The following is an 18,859-nucleotide window of genomic DNA, read 5'->3' as shown; positions in this document are numbered from 1 at the left end:
CCTAGTTTCTTTGTTGGCGGGAACCGGAGGCCAGGAGCAGAGGCGGACCAAGGCTGTCTGCTATTTCCTCAGCTTCCCCAACAATCGATCGCGGCGACCAGCCAGCGAAAGAAGTCACCGTGACCGAAACGTGGCGGAGGTGTGTGTGTGTGTAAGAAGTCACTCTGTGTGTGTGTGTGTAGGAAGTCATCGTGACCCGTGGCGGAGGGGGGTTGTGTGCGCGCGCGGGCTCGCGCGCGCCTGGTCCCTCATGGTGACCCGCTCGAAGCACTCGGCTTCCAAAGGCGGCCGAGAGCCATCCCATTAGAGAGCTAGCCTGCAAGATGGGAGACATCGAAACGCCTCTTTTGAACACACGGTGACAAACACCCCCTCCCACTCAGCGGCGACGTGCACGTGACAGTTTTCGGGCCCTCGCAACTACGTGGAAACTAGGAGTAGGTCCGCGGCTGCACACAGCCGGGCGCCGGGGTCCCCGCGCCCTCGCCCCGCTCGTCGCGGCCCGGGGGCCGAGCCACCGAGAGCAGGGGACCCCGCCCGCCGCGCCCGGCCCCCGGGAAGCGGCTCCTGAGGCGGCGGCGGCGGCCCCGGCCATGTGGGACGCGCGGGTAACTAGGTGCGTAGCGACGAGGAAAGCCCGAGGGGCGCCTTTGGCCTTCCGGGCCCCGCGCCTCTTCTCGGCGGGAGGCGCCGCGCGCCGCGGCTGGCGACCCCTGAGGCGGCGGCCGGGCGGGAGCTGCCGCTCTCATTCAGGTGCAGACCCGGGCCTGTCGCGCAGGGTCGGACGCAGGGGGCAGCTCCGGCCTTTCCAGCGCCGGGGGACGGGGCAAGCGCTGCGACAGTACTGCGGCGGCGCTCGGCCTGCCTCATCCCCACCCCGGGCCGAACCCGCGGCTCCCGAGCCTGCCTCCCACCTCCTCCGGGGGACCCCGGGGCCGCTAGCATGTTGCGATGAAAAGACCAGCGGAGGCGACCCCGGGGTGTGCACCGGGCCAGCAGGCACCCGGGCGCCGGACGCGATTTGCGGGGAACTTGGAGAGTGCCGGCCGCTTCCCGGGGAGGAGGTTGGCGAGTCCAGCCCCCGGCAGGCCTCTGCCCCAGCCCGCCCAATCGCGAGCTGGGCTTGCCCGAAAGAGGCTGTATGGCCCGCTGTCCTCGGCTAAACGAGCCTCGGGCGGGGCAGCAGCAGGGCCCCGAGGCTCGTAAGAGGAGTTCCCAGAAACCCAGGCTTCTGCTTCCGAGCATTTGCAAACGCGGGCTCGGAGCCCGGAGCCCGGAGCCTGGGAGGCGCACTTCGCCCCCTCGCCGTGCGCCCACTGGAAGCCCGGCGCATTTGCAACCCGGCTGAAACAGTACCTATCAGCAGCGCTGGCAAGCTCAGCTCCCAGCTAGGGGCATTTCTGGAAGGCTGCAACCTTTGGTGCTTGCTAGAGAAAGATTTCGGGAGATGCGCAATTTGAAAAAAAAAAATTATAAGAAAGGGGGCTCCGAGGTCTGTAGTCCCTAGCCCGTTGCTGTTGGCCCAATCAGTCCTTCCACAGGAAGAAAACGGGAAGCCGAGGGCTTGCGTTCCCAGCACCCAGGTTCTTCCCCACCGCCTGGTGCTGAGTCTCCCGGGTGCCAGGCACCTTTCAGAGGCAAGGCTGTTACCCGGATGTCTTGGTCTTTTGTTGAGCATCCTGTTTTGTGCTTTATAGGAAGTGCTACCTTGTAGGAGAGTCAGAAGTTCGCTTCAACTGTTGTGCAGTCGTCTCTGTTTTGTAGAATTGCAGGATGGATGCTTGAGCTCTAAGTACCCTGTGCTGGCCCTTGCGTCCCTGTAGGGAATGAAGGTGGGATGGGTGTGTGTGGCATTCGTCCCAGGAGTCAGATCCCACTGCTTCAGGCCTGTGAGTTTCTCAGTCTTTTCTTGACCAAGACCCACCATAGAGACATATATATATACCCAGCCACATAAATATATAAGGACAAAACTGCAAGAAGAGAGAGGTCACAGGATATTTATTCCCTCTACAGAGTGAGGCACAATGCCATTGTCTACTCTGCTCTATTTTCTGCTTTTTAAAAAAGCTAGTCATAATCCGTAAATGTGATTTAATGATTGACTATCCAGTTTTAGGTGGCAGCTGGCAAGCTCTCTTTGGGGACACCCCAAGAGAGGCTGGGGAGAGCATCAGCATTTCCCTGAGGAACTAACTTTGGAAGGGTGGAGCTTGTGTAGGAGACCTAAGGGAAGCTGAGATTCAAACTTGAGTAAGGAAATGCTTCCTTGAGTAACGGGAGTACTCTAGGTTGTGGCTGCAGAGACAGGCTGAGGGATACTTCTGGTTACTCCGGTTCCATCTGTCTGGCCGCACCAAGTTGGCTGTCTGCCCTGCTGTGAGCAGGGTGGGGCCTCTGTGAGTGCTAAGGAATAATGGCTTCTTGCCATTACGCTTTTTTTTTTTTTGTTTTCGAGGAAGAAGGAAGGAGAGTGCTGAGAGGCGGCCACAAACTCTGGATTCATAAATTCAAAAGGGGATTTTTGAAGTCTGCACAGAATTTCAAAGCTGCAGGGTCAGGAACAGGGCTGTGAACATTCTATAGATGGGCTTGAAGCCCATCACTTGTCAGTCGTCACAGCTAATTAGTGATGGATCTGGGGTTAGACACCACTCTCCCAGGCTCTCAAAAGAGACTGCGCCTTTGTGGAATTCTTTAACTTCTTTTTGCTGATTAGTTTTGTTTTCCTGTGCTTGCTACCAAGGGCCCACTGCTATGCTGTGTACGCTCTTGTTATTTTGGTTTTTTTTTTTAAATTAATCAGGTTATATGCCAATAACCTTTATTTATTTTTTATTTATGCACTTTTTTTTAGTGGAGATACTGGGAATTGAACCCAGGACCTCACACATGCTAAGCAGGCACTCTACCACTGAGCTATACCCTCCCCCTCATTTTTGCTTCTTGGTATGAAGATGTTTGGCCACCAAAGTGGAGCCTGCAGGCTCCATATTTGGGTGGGGGTGAGTGACCCTGAGGCTGTTTTAAAGAACTGAAGTGGGGCTGCGGTGTGGGCCTCTGGTCATCATCACGAAAGTGGCATTGCTTTTATTGACCTCGAGGAGCAAGCTCTCCTCTGCCTTTCCAGATAGGGAAGTAGAGCCCATAGGTCGCTGCCCTGCCTGCGGGTTTCCAGTCAGTGACACAGCTGACCGTGGCTCATGCCTTTTCTAACAAGTTTCCTTGGGGTACAGCCTGAGGTTCTTAAGGCCGAGAAATCTTTATGAGAAACCTTTGCAAGAAAGAAGAATTTGGGGGAAATGGACAGTCTCTTTCACAAAGAAGACAAGACATTACAGCTGAGATCGGTGATGGGGGCAGAGGTGGGGTGGCTAGAACGTTCGGGTTTAAACTTAGAGAAACTGTTACTGAACCTAGTAAACACACATCTCTTGACAGCCAAAATGTCACAGTGCCCAAACCAAGAGCAGTGTTTGTCCTTTGATTAGTGAGGTTGTCCATTCTACCTGACCAGACATTTTTCTTTGTCTCAAATTTCCTGAGTCAGTGTTGCCTTGTTTCCTTGATTTTGTAGAGAATCTGGAAGGGTGAACAAGCTTTACCTGTGACACCCTGACCTAGCTTACCTGAATCGACCCCATCTTTCGCTTGGGTGGTGAATATCAGTGTGCACCTGCAGCCCCCACGGCATGTTTGTCTGAGCTCCTGTGAGCCTGGTGGGAGGGTGGGCCTTCTGTGTGTCTGTTGGAGCCAAGACAAGTCTGGGTTTAGCTCTGTCTGTATTTGATGATGATGTCTAGATTGAGATGTTTTTGTTTTTTGTGCACTGAGTCCTCCCAGCAATGGAGGAAGCATTTGGAAAGAACCCTAGAAAACGGTGATGACCTTTTGGCCGTATAGGGGCAGAAAAAATTTCCCTTCTTCCCTTTTAGGTTCTTTGGCTGGTTCTGATAATTAAATTGACATAAGACGGATTAACAGGAGAAAAAGAAATGTAATTTCAAGCCTATGGGAGCCCTGTAAAAATATGAGACTCAAAGAAGTGACCAGAACAGGAAGAAGCTTTTATACCTTTTAGGCAAAGGAACAATAAATTTGTGAAGACTTGACAAGACAAAGGGTTTGGGCTTGGGGTAATAAATTGGTGAAAAAGTAACAAGGGTTGTTTATATAGCCCTCTCGGCCCTGAATACCCTGCGACGAGTGATAAGGATGTCTTCTACCCTCCTGGTACTGGGAGGGTGACTTCACATGGGAGATTTATCTCCTACTTTCAAAGGGAGGGGGGAGGGTCAGAGTGTCCTTCTTGCACTGGCTGTTTCTCAAGTACTTTCAACTCAAAATAATCAATATGCTAAGGTGGTATATTATGGGGTGGCATATTCAGAGGAAACCAGGCCATTTGGGGGAAAACTGCACAACACAGAAAATACAGAGAATTGCAGGGATATACTGAGCAGTCTGTTTCACTGTGAAGAATACTCAGATCATAGCCTTGAACTAGGATGAGTTTCGTGTCCAGCTGTGGCCTCCGGGGCTCTCTCCTTTGGTCACCCTGGGGCCAGCTCATCCTCCACCCTTCAGGGTCCACCCTACCTGGAGGCTCAAAAATGGGTGATTTCCAGGGCTCACTCAAGTCTGGAGTCTGAATTTATCGGCCAGGAACTAAGTGTCCCCATAATCTGGCCTCAGACTTTCTCTCCAATATGCCCTTTCTTCTCCCCTCAGTGTCTTGCCTGATCTTACCTCTTCTGCGTCTTCGTTTTTCAGTGCAGTTCCGCTCCTTGTATGTCTGAGGGCCCTGTACTGGCTGGCGGAGAATGTACACACGTGAGATGTACGCGCTGCTGACAGTGGTAGAACATAGTGCCAGGCAGCCCTGTGAGAAAGGTAGATTGCAGTTGTAGATGGACACTCCGGGAGGCTTCCAGCTCCTGAATCCTCCCTCGGAGGAAGTCTGGGAGGTCTGTCTTGAGCGGTGCCTACACAGACGGCAGGACTTTCCAGCAGGCGGACTGAGGGGTGCCAGGAGGGAGAGGGGGGCATTCCAGGTAAAAGGGGTAGCTTCGTATTAAGAATAATGGCGAGCACCATTTCCTCATTTACAAACTAGAAGTAATAAGACCTTGAGAACATGTTTGGAGGTTCTGACGGGGGGAGCCCAGCTGCTTGCACACCCTTGACTGAAGAGTAGTCCTCTATGGGAGAAGGGCGTCCTCTCCCACTGGGCATGCGCGAGGCTCCTGTCTGGTCCTCTGAATCAGGTGAACCAACCCTGACGATCAGTGAGGTGACTGATATCATTTAAGGGTATAGTCTCTCAGAGGGAGAGGGTATAGCTCAGTGGTAGAATGCGTGCTTAGCATCCACGAGGTCCTGGATTCAATCCCCAGTACCGTTATTAAAAATAAATAAATAAGTAAACCTAATCATCTCCCCCAAACATAAAATTTTTTTTTAAAAAGGTAGAAACTTACAACTATTAGATAAATAAGTACTGGAGATCTAACTTCTGGAGATCTAATACACAGCATAGCGATCCTAGTCAACAATACTGTATTATTAATCTCAGAGATGCCAATAGACTAGATCTTAATTGTTCTCACCACAAAAAGAGAAATTACACTTGGTTGTCATAATAGAGATATTAGCTAATGCTATGGTGGTAACCATCACGAAATATACTAATGTACAATCAACCCATTGTACACCTTAAACTTACAAAAGGTTATGTATCAATTCTATCTCAATCTCAATACATTTAAAAAAAAAGGAAAAAAATAATGGTGAGCAGAAGAACTTATATGCCAAATACCAATATAATAATAATAATAGTAATAATACTGGTAATAGTGGACTCTATGTCAGGCTGTATGTTAGATGTGTTTCATATATTACCTTGTTTAATTCTTTTTTTTTAAGATTTTTTATTGATTTATAATCATTTTACAGTGTTGTGTCAAATTCCAGTGTTCAGCACAATTTTTCAGTCATACATGGACATATACACACTCATTGTCACATTTTTTTCTGTTAGTTACCATAACATTTTGTGTAAATTTCCCTGTGCTATACAGTATAATCTTGTTTATCTATTCTACAATTTTGAAATCCCAGTCTATCCCTTCCCACCCTCCACCCCCCTGGCAACCACAAGTCTGTATTCTCTGTCCATGAGTCTATTTCTGTCCTGTATTTATGCTTTGTTTTTGTTTGTTTGGTTGTTTGTTTTTTAGATTCCACATATGAGTGATCTCATATGGTATTTTTCTTTCTCTTTCTGGCTTATTTCGCTTAGAATGACATTCTCCAGGAGCATCCATGTTGCTGCAAATGACGTTATGTTGTTGGTTTTTATGGCTGAATAGTATTCCATTGTATAAATATACCACATCTTCTTTATCCAGTCACCTGTTACCTTGTTTAATTCTTAAAGGAATATTACAAGCAATTCCTATTTTACAGGTCTCTCTGCACCAGAATGTAAGCTTCATGAAGGCAGCAGAGTTTTGGGTCAGGCTCACCCGTTCACATGTCCCAGCACCCGGTAGAGCACCCCACACACAGGAGGTGCTCAGTATTTACCGACTGGCCTAGGAGAGAGAGAGTCCAGTCGTGAAGGTGATACTGTTTTTCACTAAGGACACTGAAGCCTAGGTTTATAGGCATTGGCTACCTGGCACCAGGCCTGGAAGAGGTCAAATAGGACTGGATCCCAGGTTTCTGGACTTTCTTTTCTGTGAAGAGAATACATTCCTGACTGCCTCCTGGTGCTGGTGCCTGCACACACTGTGCAGAAGCATATGAGAGGGAGGGAACCAGATGAATTTGGGATCCTGTGGTTACAACATGGGGGACATAGCATTGGAGAAGGCTGGAAAGGGAAACTGAAGGGTGTGTGTGTGAACAGCTTTGTGTTTTATTTAGACAGTTAGGAGTGTGAATGAATACATCTTTGCAGCCTGGCCAAAGTCCATACTTTTTTCTTTTATTCTTTCTTTTTTTAATTAAAAAAATTTTTTTGCAGGGTAATTACTATTTATTTATTTGTTTGTTTGTTTGTTTATCTACTTAATGGAGATACTGGGGATTGAACCCAGGACCTCGTGCACACTAAGGCGCACTCTACCAATGAGCTCTTCCCCCAAGTTCATACTTTTTTCAAGGGCAAGTGCAAAGCCCTGTGTTTAAGGAATCTGTCAGCTGGTGTTAGAACTAGAGCTAGACTTCAGGTTCCCCCCAGCATGGCTAAGGGACTTCCTTTCATGGGGGTGCCCTTCAGGAACCCCTGTTTTGGAGAGACTCTTATTTATGGGGAGCTCCTTGGCACCTCTGGACCTCCCCGTGCCACAGGGAATGGGGTTTTAGCCTCTCTGCTGGATTTGTCTTGCCTTTCAGACAGAAGGGGAAGCAGGTTGCTTTGGTCTTAGGGGTGGGAGGTGGAATGGAGGCCCTTAAAGTGCATCTAAAATATTACAGGGGGTTTGGGGAGGGATCTGGGGGAGAGGGTATGTGGGATGCTATTGTGCACCTGTAGTTCTCCTTTAAATGAGAAAGCATCTTTGTTCAAGGGCTATCCCTGGAAGGCCTTGCTCCTTCTTGGGGCTACTCCCAACCATCTATAGCTCCCAGGTGCTCTGAGGGAGAGTGGGAAGCCTAAAGGACCGTGGCCGTAGTTGGGCAGCCTGCATTTAGCACAGATACTGAGTCAAGATTTACGAGCAGCCTGTGCTGGCCGGTGCATAATCTCCTCCATTGTCTTGAGGCAGAGTGTAAAATGCCAATTTTTTCCAGTTTTCTTTGAGTTCGATTTTGCAAGGGTTTGATTTTAATTTGAAAGGCTTCTTTCTCCCAGTCCCCCTCACCCTTTGTTCACCTCATCTCTGGCAGGGGAGAGGGTATTGTAAACACAGATTTTGATATCAGACTTGGCTTTGTGCCTTGCTTGGAGAAGTCCCTTCTCTTTGATTAAACTTGACCTATCAAATTGGAATCATAATTAATACTTCCCTCACCAGCATTGTTAGGGACATTTGAAGAGAAAATGCCTGAGAAGGGCTTAGCACAGGGCCTGGCACATAGTAGGTGCTTAATGAATGTTACCTGTTGTCACACAGCTGCCCGGGACTACTCTCATTCAAGAAGGCCAGTCTGGAGGAGCGGACGATATAGCTCAGTGATAGAGTCCATGCTTGGCATGCGCAAGGCCTGGGTTCAATCCCCAGTACGTCCATTAAAATAAATAAATAAAAGTGTAATTACTCCCCCCACCCCCCGAAAAAAATAAAATGTTAAAAAAAAAAAAAAGCCAATCTGTGACAAACACCAAGCAGAAATTGTGCCCACCCCTGGTCACCAACTGGGAGGGAGGCCTCCTTCTGACCTTCTTCTTTGGAGATCAAGTGATTGTGACTCTACTTCAGAACCAGGAGTTGAAATTGATCCATCTTTGCCCTTCAGCAATATTTCTTGAGCAAGTTTCTAGGGGCCTGGTGTGGTTTTAGGGACCTGAAACTTCTGCTTTTCAGGGCCAATACCGTCTGCACATTGTCCAAGACTAAAATGTGCTGGAAAGCTCTCAGCTCATCCTTCCCTTGAGAATGGGTTTCTTTAGTCTGAGTTTACATTCTTCCACTTTTTTCTGGAATTAAAATATTCCTTCCTTCTTCTGTGAAATTATGAGGACAGTAGATGGTACACTTCGAAAAAAATGTTCTGACTTGGCAAATTAAGGAGTTGGCAACCTTATTTAGGCTCCCTTCGATTTCTTTTCTCTATGTAAATGTTACCATTTGTCAGTTCCAGAAGTCTAGGAACCACTGATCTACAGGATTATTCTTTGCTTTTACCATTTCTGAATCTCTGGGACTTTAATTTCACATGGGGATGTATGACCCTGTTTGTTCACTGTTGAATTCTCAACAGTTGCTTATGTATTTGCAAGTATCTTTCTCTTGTTTTCCCCAAGTAGCCAGCAGCGTTGGCAGTTTTATTTTAGTTGGACTTATCTGGTTGTTTCTGGTTTGTACTTTGTGTTGTTGGCTTTTATTAAATTTGGGTCCTTCTCCAAGGGAACAGCTGACATTTCTTGACTTTCCTGGAGATGACCAGAAATCCAAACTACCGGTGAAATTGTCTAGTTTGAATTAAACCCCCCAAACCTGTTTTCCTCTCCCTTTTCTCCAACTTAGTTGTCTGTTTCTGATGAGTAAAGGAAGAGCCAGAAAATCATTTATTCAGGCAACAACACTGAGTGCTTAGTTGCAGAAATAATAAAACTTAGTAAGACTTAGTTTCTTCCTTAAGAGTTCAGTCTCCTGGGGAAAGCAGAAAAAGTGTCTAGCATGGAGCTTTTGAGACCTTAGCACAGGACCTGAAGCATAGAGGTTATGGGGGAAGTGTATGTTGAAAGAATGATTTGATCTGTTAAGTGGTGTAAAAGCTACACACAGGGCCTTATAGAGGCATTGAGAGCCACAGTGGTGACTTCAGCTGGGGTGAGCATAGCAGGTGACAGGTTTGCTGGGACTCAGAGTATAGGGAGGGAGAAGGACCCCAGAATCTTTGGAAAGTCCTTTGGAACTTTATGGAAACCATGCTTGAGAGGAGATAGGGTGGGGGAAACCTCGTGATCTTGGAGTCTTTTCTAACTAGGACACAGTACATGATCTGATGGATCGGGGGACCATCTCACCGATGGTGATGAAGAGGCTGAGCTGGAGCTGAGTCTGGGGCAAGGAGAGCACGTGACAAGGTCCATGCTGTAGTCATCCAGGCTGATGAGGACGACGTCTCAGGAGGGTGTGTGTGAACCCAATTGAGGACAGCTGTTCTGGGGCCTGCGTGCCTCTCAGGGAGACAGAGCTGTTGGTGAGATGGGGAACACCTGACCTGCTTTGGCTGAGTTAGGACACTTTGGGCCTTTGTGCTTGGGTGCACACAGTGATTTTGGCCCAAGTCTTTGTTACGCAAACTGGGAACTGCACATAGGATTCATTTGGGGCATGAGTGTGTGGCCACCTAGAATGAATGTTGTGGAAAGGATTCTGAGGCCTTGTCAGACCCTGTGGGAAGGAAAACTGTGACCAGAGATGTTGGGGTGAGAAGGGGCAGGACACCCCGATAAAGACCCTTGTCTCATGTGAAGTTGTGGAGAGGGATGAAATAGGCAAGCCAGTCTCGCTTCCTCCCTTTCTAGTGAATGAAAGAAAAAACAATTCGCTTAGGCAAAATGAGGAATGTTCTGGAAGGCTGCTGCTTCTTTGGTAACCAGGGAAGGGGCAGGGGATGAGCTGGGCCTCAGAGGCAGGGGAATGTGGGATGGTGGGGCCCCAGAAGCCCCTCTTTCTGCCTCTGCTCTCTCTGGGAATAGGCGTTGTAGTCTCTCACCCACAGTGGCTTCTTCTCAGTGTTTGGGGGAGTAAGGCCACACCCCTCTGGAGCCTCCTAACCCAACGGCCACCCCCAGAAGAACTCTTCTCAAAGTCCCATCCAGAAACTCCTGGGGAAGGGGGCTGTCAGAGAACTCTGGCCCGCAGGCCTGGCACCCAGAGCCCACTCAAGGCCCAGGGCTGCCTCCGCGCACCTTGGCCTCCGTGGTGAACCATGTTGACTGTCCTCCCGCTGAAAAGGTTAATTAGGGCCCAGGAGCCGGTGCTGGGCCCTCCCTTTTAAAGGAACAGTCAGAGGAGTGAAAGATTTGGGGCCATTTTCAGAAGTTACAGCGCTGACCCCTCCCCACACTTCATCCAAGGCCTTGAATCTTATCTTCTTAGCTGTAGCTGCTTTAACTCACTGCTAATTTCTGGAAACCTCTGTGAGTCGGTCAAATCTTAGGGCTACGCTTTTAACAAAATATTTTCTCTTTGCTGAGTAAACAAAGCAAAGGTTCTCTAAATGTTGCAGGGATTACACTCAAATAACCTGCAGGGACTGCCACATCACTGATCTGAAACTTCGTGGACTAGGGGTGAGACTGGGTCTGGCTCCTGCTTTCTTGCCCACCCACAGGTGGTGTGGACCAGGGCGCCGTGCAGCAGTGAGCCCGGTTTCAACCCTGGTGCTCACTCCTGTGTGACTGTGGTCAGGCCCCTGAGTATCTGAGCCTTGGGCTCCTGGCTCTGGAAATTTTAGCCCAACTGACTCACTTTATTAAATCCTTTCTATTTATAGAATCTTGTGAATGTATTCAGAGAAGTGTTGTATTATTTTCCTTGGGGCTGCAGTAAAAAATTGTACAACCACAAACTAGGTGACTTAACAGAAATGTATTCTCATAGTTCAGGGGCGCCCTCCCTGTTTCCAGATCTACTCCCCAAAGATTACCTAAGTATCCTTTCCTAAGTATCCTTCCAGAAATTCTCCCAAGAGATCAAGTAAACATATACACATACACAAGCCTATCCTTAAACTCTCCAGGTTGCTCTACAGATTGTTCCCTGGCTTGCTTTTTTCACCTTAATTGCGTATTTTGACATCTCTTCCTCTTCCTCTAGACCTGCCTTTTATCTTTAACAACTGTAGTGTTCTGTGCTAAGCAGTACTTTCCTTCTATAAACATCTCCGCTTGTTGGACTCTTGGATTTGTATCATTTTTGCTTTGACAAAGAATAAGGCAGTTAACATCCTCAAGTACTTGAATGAAATGTGTCTGGAGAAGAAATTCCCAGCAGCTGGGTGGAAAGTTTGTGCATTTAACATTTCTGTAGACAGAAGCTGCACCCCTCCTTAATCTTGCCATCAGCTGAGTGTGAGACTGACTCTCCGCCCATAATCTTGCTAACTTAGGGTGTTATTAAACTATTTTCAGGGCTTTCTGATGTCCAGAAGTTTTAGATTTGTAATGAATTCATGGCTGTCACGATATGGTTTCTGCTTTTGGTATTATTAGAATGATCTTCTCAAATGTGAAGATTACGTAGTTTTTTTTTTTTATCACATTAAAGCCTTTTTGAATTTATATAATTCAAGAAGGAAAAAGTGCAAAAAGTTTACAAAGAAAAGGCAGGATTAGGTCCCCCTTCTCCCCTCTCTATCCCACACACCAGTAAGGGTAAATCGTTTTATTTCTTGTGCATCCTTTGAGAATTTCTTTATGCATATATAAGCAGATGTAAATATAGATTCTTTGCCGTGCCCTTGGCGTTTTAAAAATTTTGCACCAAAGGGAGCATAATGTACACACTATTCTGGACTTGCTTTTAGCAAATATATTTTGCAGATTATTCCAGATGAGTAAATGCAAAGCATCTTCATTTTTTTTTCTTTCTTTTTATAAACTTGTGTCATACTTCGTTGGGAGGGGCTGCACTAGACTTTATTAAACCAGCCCTCTACTGAGGGCCATCAGAGCTGGTTTCAGTCTTTCATTATTACAGATAATTTGACAGTAAACAACCTTGTCCGTCTACTGTTTCCTCTGTGTGCAATCAGTCTGCAAAACTGATTTCTGGAAGTGAAACTGCTGGGTCAGAGGCCATGTGTATATGTGACTTCATTAGATCTTATCAGATTTCCTCCTGGAGCAGTTGAAGATGATCTAAGATTTGTACTTCTATTTTCTCTTACTACTTTTATGGTTTCTTTTTTCTCAATGTTTTAAAAAAATGAGATATTTGCATGTAATAAAAGGCACAGATTTTAAGAGTACTGTTTAATGAGCTTGAATAAATGTCTATATCTGTGTGGCCACCAGCCCAATCCAAATAGAGAACATTTCCACGCTCCAGAAAGTGCACTCGCGCCCGGCACTTCCAGCCAGTAGCCCTGCCTCCCTAGGCAAACGCTCTTCTGGTTCCTTAGATTTGCCAGTTCTAGGGCTTCAGCCAAATGGAATCACACAGTCTGCACTCTCTTTTGAGTCTGGCTTCTCTTGCTCAACATGTTTTTGAGGTGCGTTACATTGGGTGGGTGCCAGCAGCTGGTTCCTTTTTATTGCCATGGTGTCTTTTTTACGCTAGCACTTTTTCCGTTGCCTTAGAACGAATTTTGGTATATGATGTGTCTTAGTTTTCTGTTACCACCGTAACAAATGTTCACAAACGTAGTAGCTTAAAACCCAGCAGATTAATTATCTCACCATCTGTAGGTGAGAAGTCTGGGTTCGCTTAGCAGGTTTCACAAATCTGAAATCAAGGTGTTGACTGGCTGGGCTCTTACAGGGAGGGGCTGCAAAGAATCCTCTTCTAACTGCATTCCTGTTGTTGGCAGGATCCAGTTCCTTGTGGCTGTAGGACTGAGGTCCTTGTTCCCGTTGCCTCCCCCCCATCTTCAAGGCATGCTGTGATGGGCCTAGTCTTTCTCATGTATCACATCTACTGCCTCTCTCCTACCATGGTCAGGGGCTAGGTTGTATGTGTATATGTGTGTGTGTGTGTGTGTGTGTGTGTAAAAGAAAATCCAATATTATATGCATTTGTATTAGAAACCAATGTTCCTATTTCTGTAAAGTAAAGTTTGACCAAATGCTCTAGAGTTGATTTTTCCTGCCCTTTACTAGCATGAAGTCCTTCAGCAACTCTTACTGGCCCTGCCTCCTAAATTTGAAGCATTGGCCTGTTTCTCTCCTTCTTGCTTGCAGCCAGTATGAGCCAGTCAGTTCTTGTTGATCCCCAGCTTAAAACCCTCCTGTGCTGTACTGTGTCCAGTATGGGAGCCACTAGTCCCATGTGGCTATGTAAATTAAAGTTAGCTAAAATTAAATAAAATAAAACTTTAAAATAAAATAAAATAAATTATCAAATCAAATTAAATATTTTATTAAATAAAATAAAAAATTCAATTCTCCAATTGTACTGGTCATATTTCAAACTAGCCATGTGCCTACCAGCTACCATATTGGACAATACAGAACACAATGTTCCCATCATCACAGAAAGTTGTAATGGACAGTGCTGCTTCCCCAGTTGCATTTAAGATGAATTCCAAGACCCTCTGATGGCCTTCAAGATCCCAGGTCATCTGCTCTTGTAACCACTACCTGCTCCTCTAGCCTCATTCCTGTCTTCTACTCACCTGGCAGTTCTTGAACTGTGAGGTTCAGAGTCTTTGCGTATACTGTTCCCCCTGTCCTACTCTACACTGGGTTAATGACTCATTTTTTGGATCTTGGTTCAAACATCACTTCCTAGAGAGACCTTCCTTGCCCCTTATAATTTAAGTTGTATTCTCTTTTTATATGCTTTCTTCTCCCCTCTTTTTCTTAGGAAGAAAAATTTGTTAGTTATAATCTTCATTTGATTATTTATTTAATGCCCATTTCTCTAACAGACAGTAAACCCCTTGGAGGTGGGGATAGTGGTTATCCTTTCACCATCAAACTCCTGATGCCCAGTGCAGTGTCTGGCACAGGGCAGATACTTTGTAAATGTTAAAATTAGGATATTCGGAAGGTTATAGATCCTCTTGGGAGGCACATATGTGTTGGGTGAGTGTGAGAAACTTTCATCAAAAGAGGCATAGATTTAAAAACAGTCAAGAGACTGCACATATTACAGAGATAGAATTTATGGTGTTTAAGTTTTGCAGGGAGTATGACTTTTAGAATGTAAATTTTACAAGGGAGATTTTGGAGCTGGACTAGTCAACTAGTTTTATAATCACCATCTTGCTGTTGGTGTACATGTAGTTGGAGGTAAATGAGGCTGCCAGTTAAGGTGGAATAATTTAAAGTTGATAGCCAAAGGGGATGGCCTGGACTGGGTTTACGGCAGTCCACTGAACTGGGCTTTGGTGGGTTGGGGCAGGTGAGACAGCTGAGGTGGGGTGCCACAATGATCTGGTCTTTCTCATTTTATTTAAACACCCAGATAGGGAAGGCTTGGAGCCACCACTTCACACTTTCCCAGATGTCTTTGAAAAGTTTTGAGTGAGTTTCTTAAGAAAATCCCTACTCTTCTCTTTCCATGTTTGCACCCCTCCCCTCAAGGGAAAAAATAAAGAAAAGCAAAGAAAACAAATTGGAGTCCCCAGAATGAGTTGTGACTTTGGATTCTTATCCTGTCTGTGCCCGCCTTCCTGTGGGAGCAGGGAGGAGTCAGTTTTAAGAATTGCTCTCTGTGGTCTCAGTTTGGAACTGTCCCTATTCCCAGTTTCCCAAGAATTGATCTTGGATCATTGATTACTTTGGGGAGTATTTTGAAAGGATTTTATTTAAAACAAAACAAAACAAAACACCACCACCAAAAAGCAAAAAAGTAAACAAATTTGCTGTTAAGATGTCAAGTGGTACCCAGAAAAGGGATGGAGGGTCTCCCTCTGCCCCTTTCAGCTGCCCCAAACCCATCCCTGTTTGCAGTTTTGGTCCTGTAAGTCAGTTATAGAACTTCATGTGTGTTTACCCAATGGAATTATAATGGAAAAGAATTGAAAAAAAAATACAGATATATATGTATAACCGAATCACTTTGCTGTACACCTGAAACTAACACAGTATTGTAAATCAGCTAGACTTCAATTAAGAAAAACAAAACAAAGCACAAAAAACTCAAACACACACACACAAAACTACAACAACCTGCATCTGCTAAGTTTCAGACTTGCTGGTTTCAGAACCTCCTCAGTGTGTTTGCATTTTCCCCGCATCTGCTTCCTCTTGTGTTTCTCAGCAGCCCTGGCCACCTCCCAGCAAGTGGACCTTGAATCCTCCTAGGGACATCGTGAACCTGAGCAAAAGCTGACCCCGCCCCTGTGAAACTGTCTTTACATCCTCATCTTTTAGCATTGGCAGCACTGACAAAACTGAAAGTGCAGGATTGTGACTGCTGTGGGGTAGCCCGCTGACAGTTTTGCCTTTGTCTTGGCTCTTCAGAGTGTAGTCGAGCTCCCAAAGCCAGCCCACCTAGGTTTGGATTACTGCGCTACCACTTTCCCTGGGACGATGGCAAGGAGCTTACTTACCTCTCCTGGCCTCGCTTTCTCCATATGTGGAATGGGGACACAATCAAGGCTACCTCCTGGGGCTTCTTGCAAGAATAAAATGACATGATGAGGTAAAGCACGTAGCAGATGCTCACGACATATTAGTTCTAAAGGATATGGTCATTATGGTAAATCATTACCACTTGTATTTAGCAGTTTCATCCTATCAGTAGTCTGCTGGCTCGTTGAAAAAAAAAAGATTCAACAGTTGAGCCATAAGTGTTTTGAGGCAGAGATATAAAGCATTCTTCCCTGTAGTGAGGATGTAACTGTCAATTTGCTATTAAGAAGCAAAGAGCTTTTGTGTGGTTGGCAATCCTCCTTTCCCCTGTTACTTGATTGCACCAAGAAAAAGCCGGAGGGAAAAAGCAGCAGAAAAAAAGCACCAAGAAAAAGCAGAAAAAGTAGATGGATACATTTGATGTTTGCTCACATAATATTAAGAGCTCACTATTGGTTTCTAATTTTTTTTTTCAGAGGGGAAGTTACTTTTTAAAATTTTTTTATTTATTTTTAATAGGGGTGCTGGTGTTTGAACCCAGGACCTTGTGCATGCTCACTATTTGTTTCTAGAGGTGTACGAAAAAAGTTCTGACATGAATACTTTGTATTGTACTTGTAAATACAGTGGAAACATTCTGTGTTTGTTTTCTTCAATGAAGCCCTTAAAGAGTCTTGTTCTAGTGACATTTATGGTCTGATTATGAACGTGGCACAGTCTCGGGCAACTGGAAATTCAGAAAAGCACAAGGAGGAAAATGAAAACCCTGCCTAATCCCAGTGGTGGGGCTGTTAACATTCTGGCATGGTTTCAATACATTGGATGTGTTTAAAATTTAATTTGAGATTGTATGCCTTTTTGTGTTGCCTCTATCTTTCATTTAGTAACTTAGCCTATCATTAAATGTTCTTTTACAACATGATTTTTAAAATAACTGTGTGGTATTCTACCATATGGATGTTCTATAACTGATCCAAATTCGTTACACATTATGAAACATTTAGGGTTGTTTCACATTATGAAACATTTAGGGTTGTTTCTGGTGTTTTACTGTGGCGAACATCCACAAGGCTCAATAAATCTGCGATGTAGTATATTTCCCTGTAAGCAGAATAATATGACAGTGCCCAACATTTGGGGTCATTCTTTTAAGTATTTTCCAGTGATGCCTTGTTGTTTTAATTCTTCATTTCTTTGCGTACAAGTTAGGGTGGTCCTGGGTATCCACTTTTCATATATTAAGCAGTTAATGATATTCCTTTGTGAATTTTCTGTTTAGTACCTTACACATTTTGGTCAGGGTGTGGATCCTTTCTTGCAGTGAAAAAGGATTTATAAAACAAGGGTATTAACCCTTTGACAGTTTTTATAGCGGTTCCTTTTTCTAGTTGTCTGATCATGGCCAGTTTATAAATTATTTATGGAATACCTGGCTAACAGTATTTGAAAGAGAAAGATGTTTTCACTCCCTCATCTTCAATTAAAATTTTTTTCATGTTCTCCTCTGTCATCTCAGTATAAATGTGAGCCATGGGATTGAGAGATTATTTAATACAAAGACTGGGTTGGAATTTTGTGTTTTCACTTGTTTAGCGATCACACACCTCCTTCTGTTACATCTCTGCTGGAAGCATGCAGCATAGTTCAAAAGCCCAGTAAGCTCATATGGGTTTACAATAAGCCACCACTTCTACCTGTATGGGTCTGCTTCCCCTGCCCCCATCCCCTTCAGCAAGATTTAAAATGATACAAACAGTAAGAATGATTATCTATCTAAGGGCTGTGTTGGTTAAGAAGACCCCCAGTAGCTTGTATGACCCCACAGCTGTGGGGCCTTTGCAGCTATCTGTCCTCATTTTTGAAACAAAACTTAAAAATTAAAGAAAAAATTTCTTTTTTAAATTGAAGTATCGTTGATTTACAATGTTGTGTTAGTTTCTGGTGTATAGCATAGTGGTTCAGTCATACACAAGTATATTCCTTTTCATACTCTATTTCATTATGGGCTATTGGAAGATATTGAATATAGTTCCCTGTGCTCTACAGCAGGACATTGTTGTTTATCTATATTATATATAGTAGTTTGTATCTGCTAATCCCAAACTCCTAATGTATCCCTCCCCTACCCCTTTCTCCTTTGGTAATCATAAATTTGTTTTCTGTGTCTGTGAGTCTGTTTCAATTTTGTAAATAAGTTCATTTGTATCATTTTTTTTAGTTTCCACATGTAAGTGTTATCATGTGGCATTTGTCTTTCTCTGTCTGACTTACTTCAATTAGTATGACAAATCTCCAGGTCCATCCATGTTGCTGCAAATGGCGTTATTTCATTCTTCTTTACGGCCAAGTAGTATTCCATTGTGTATGTATATACACCACATCTTCTTGATCCATTCGTCTGTCAATGTGGACTATCCTCCTTTTTAAGACCCTTCCCACTGCCTTGCATTTCCTGCTGCCATTTTGGGAGGAGAAAATTGTAAGCGACATCTCTTCTGACCTCCACCTTGTCCCTGCCTCCTTGGCAGCTGCTTCTTGAGGCTCTCCAAGGCCTCTCCTCTCCACTACCTTTGTTCACAAACGCGTCCTGCAACCCATCAGGTGGGCAGGGCTCCAGGCCCTTCTCTCCCGCTACCCAGACCATTCCAGAGAATTGGTAACGGGCAGCCTCTCTGGGTCTGGTATTCAAGGTCATTACACCACAGCTATTTAAGTACCCATCGGATGCTAGGCCAAAGGGCTACTAAGTGAATAAAACAAGAGTCATGAAAGAGGCCAGTGCTTCTTGGGAGGGGGTGCAGAGGTAAGCAGGCAATGGCAATCTCAGGGACAAATATTCTGAGGCCTGTTTTACTAGTGTTTTTAGGAAGACAGGAGGGCGGGAGAGGTTGTGATTGTGGGTGGCCCTGTGTCCTAGCCTCTTGCATACTTTAACCT

General features: G+C 45.3%; 1 protein-coding gene across 1 annotated transcript in view; it reads left to right on the top strand.

The window, feature by feature from the left end:
* Positions 1-417: 417 nt before the first annotated feature.
* Positions 418-18,859, top strand: part of TRANK1 (tetratricopeptide repeat and ankyrin repeat containing 1) — a 76,989-nt gene continuing 58,547 nt past the window's right edge. The window contains exon 1 of the mRNA XM_015236275.3: positions 418-616. Coding sequence (XP_015091761.2) covers positions 594-616 — 23 coding nt within the window. The 5' untranslated portion in view covers positions 418-593. The remainder of the gene's footprint in view (positions 617-18,859) is intronic.

Source organism: Vicugna pacos, chromosome 17 (genome assembly GCF_048564905.1).
Source record: "Vicugna pacos chromosome 17, VicPac4, whole genome shotgun sequence".
Classification (NCBI taxonomy): domain Eukaryota; kingdom Metazoa; phylum Chordata; class Mammalia; order Artiodactyla; family Camelidae; genus Vicugna; species Vicugna pacos.
This window is presented reverse-complemented; position numbering and strand designations above follow the sequence as displayed.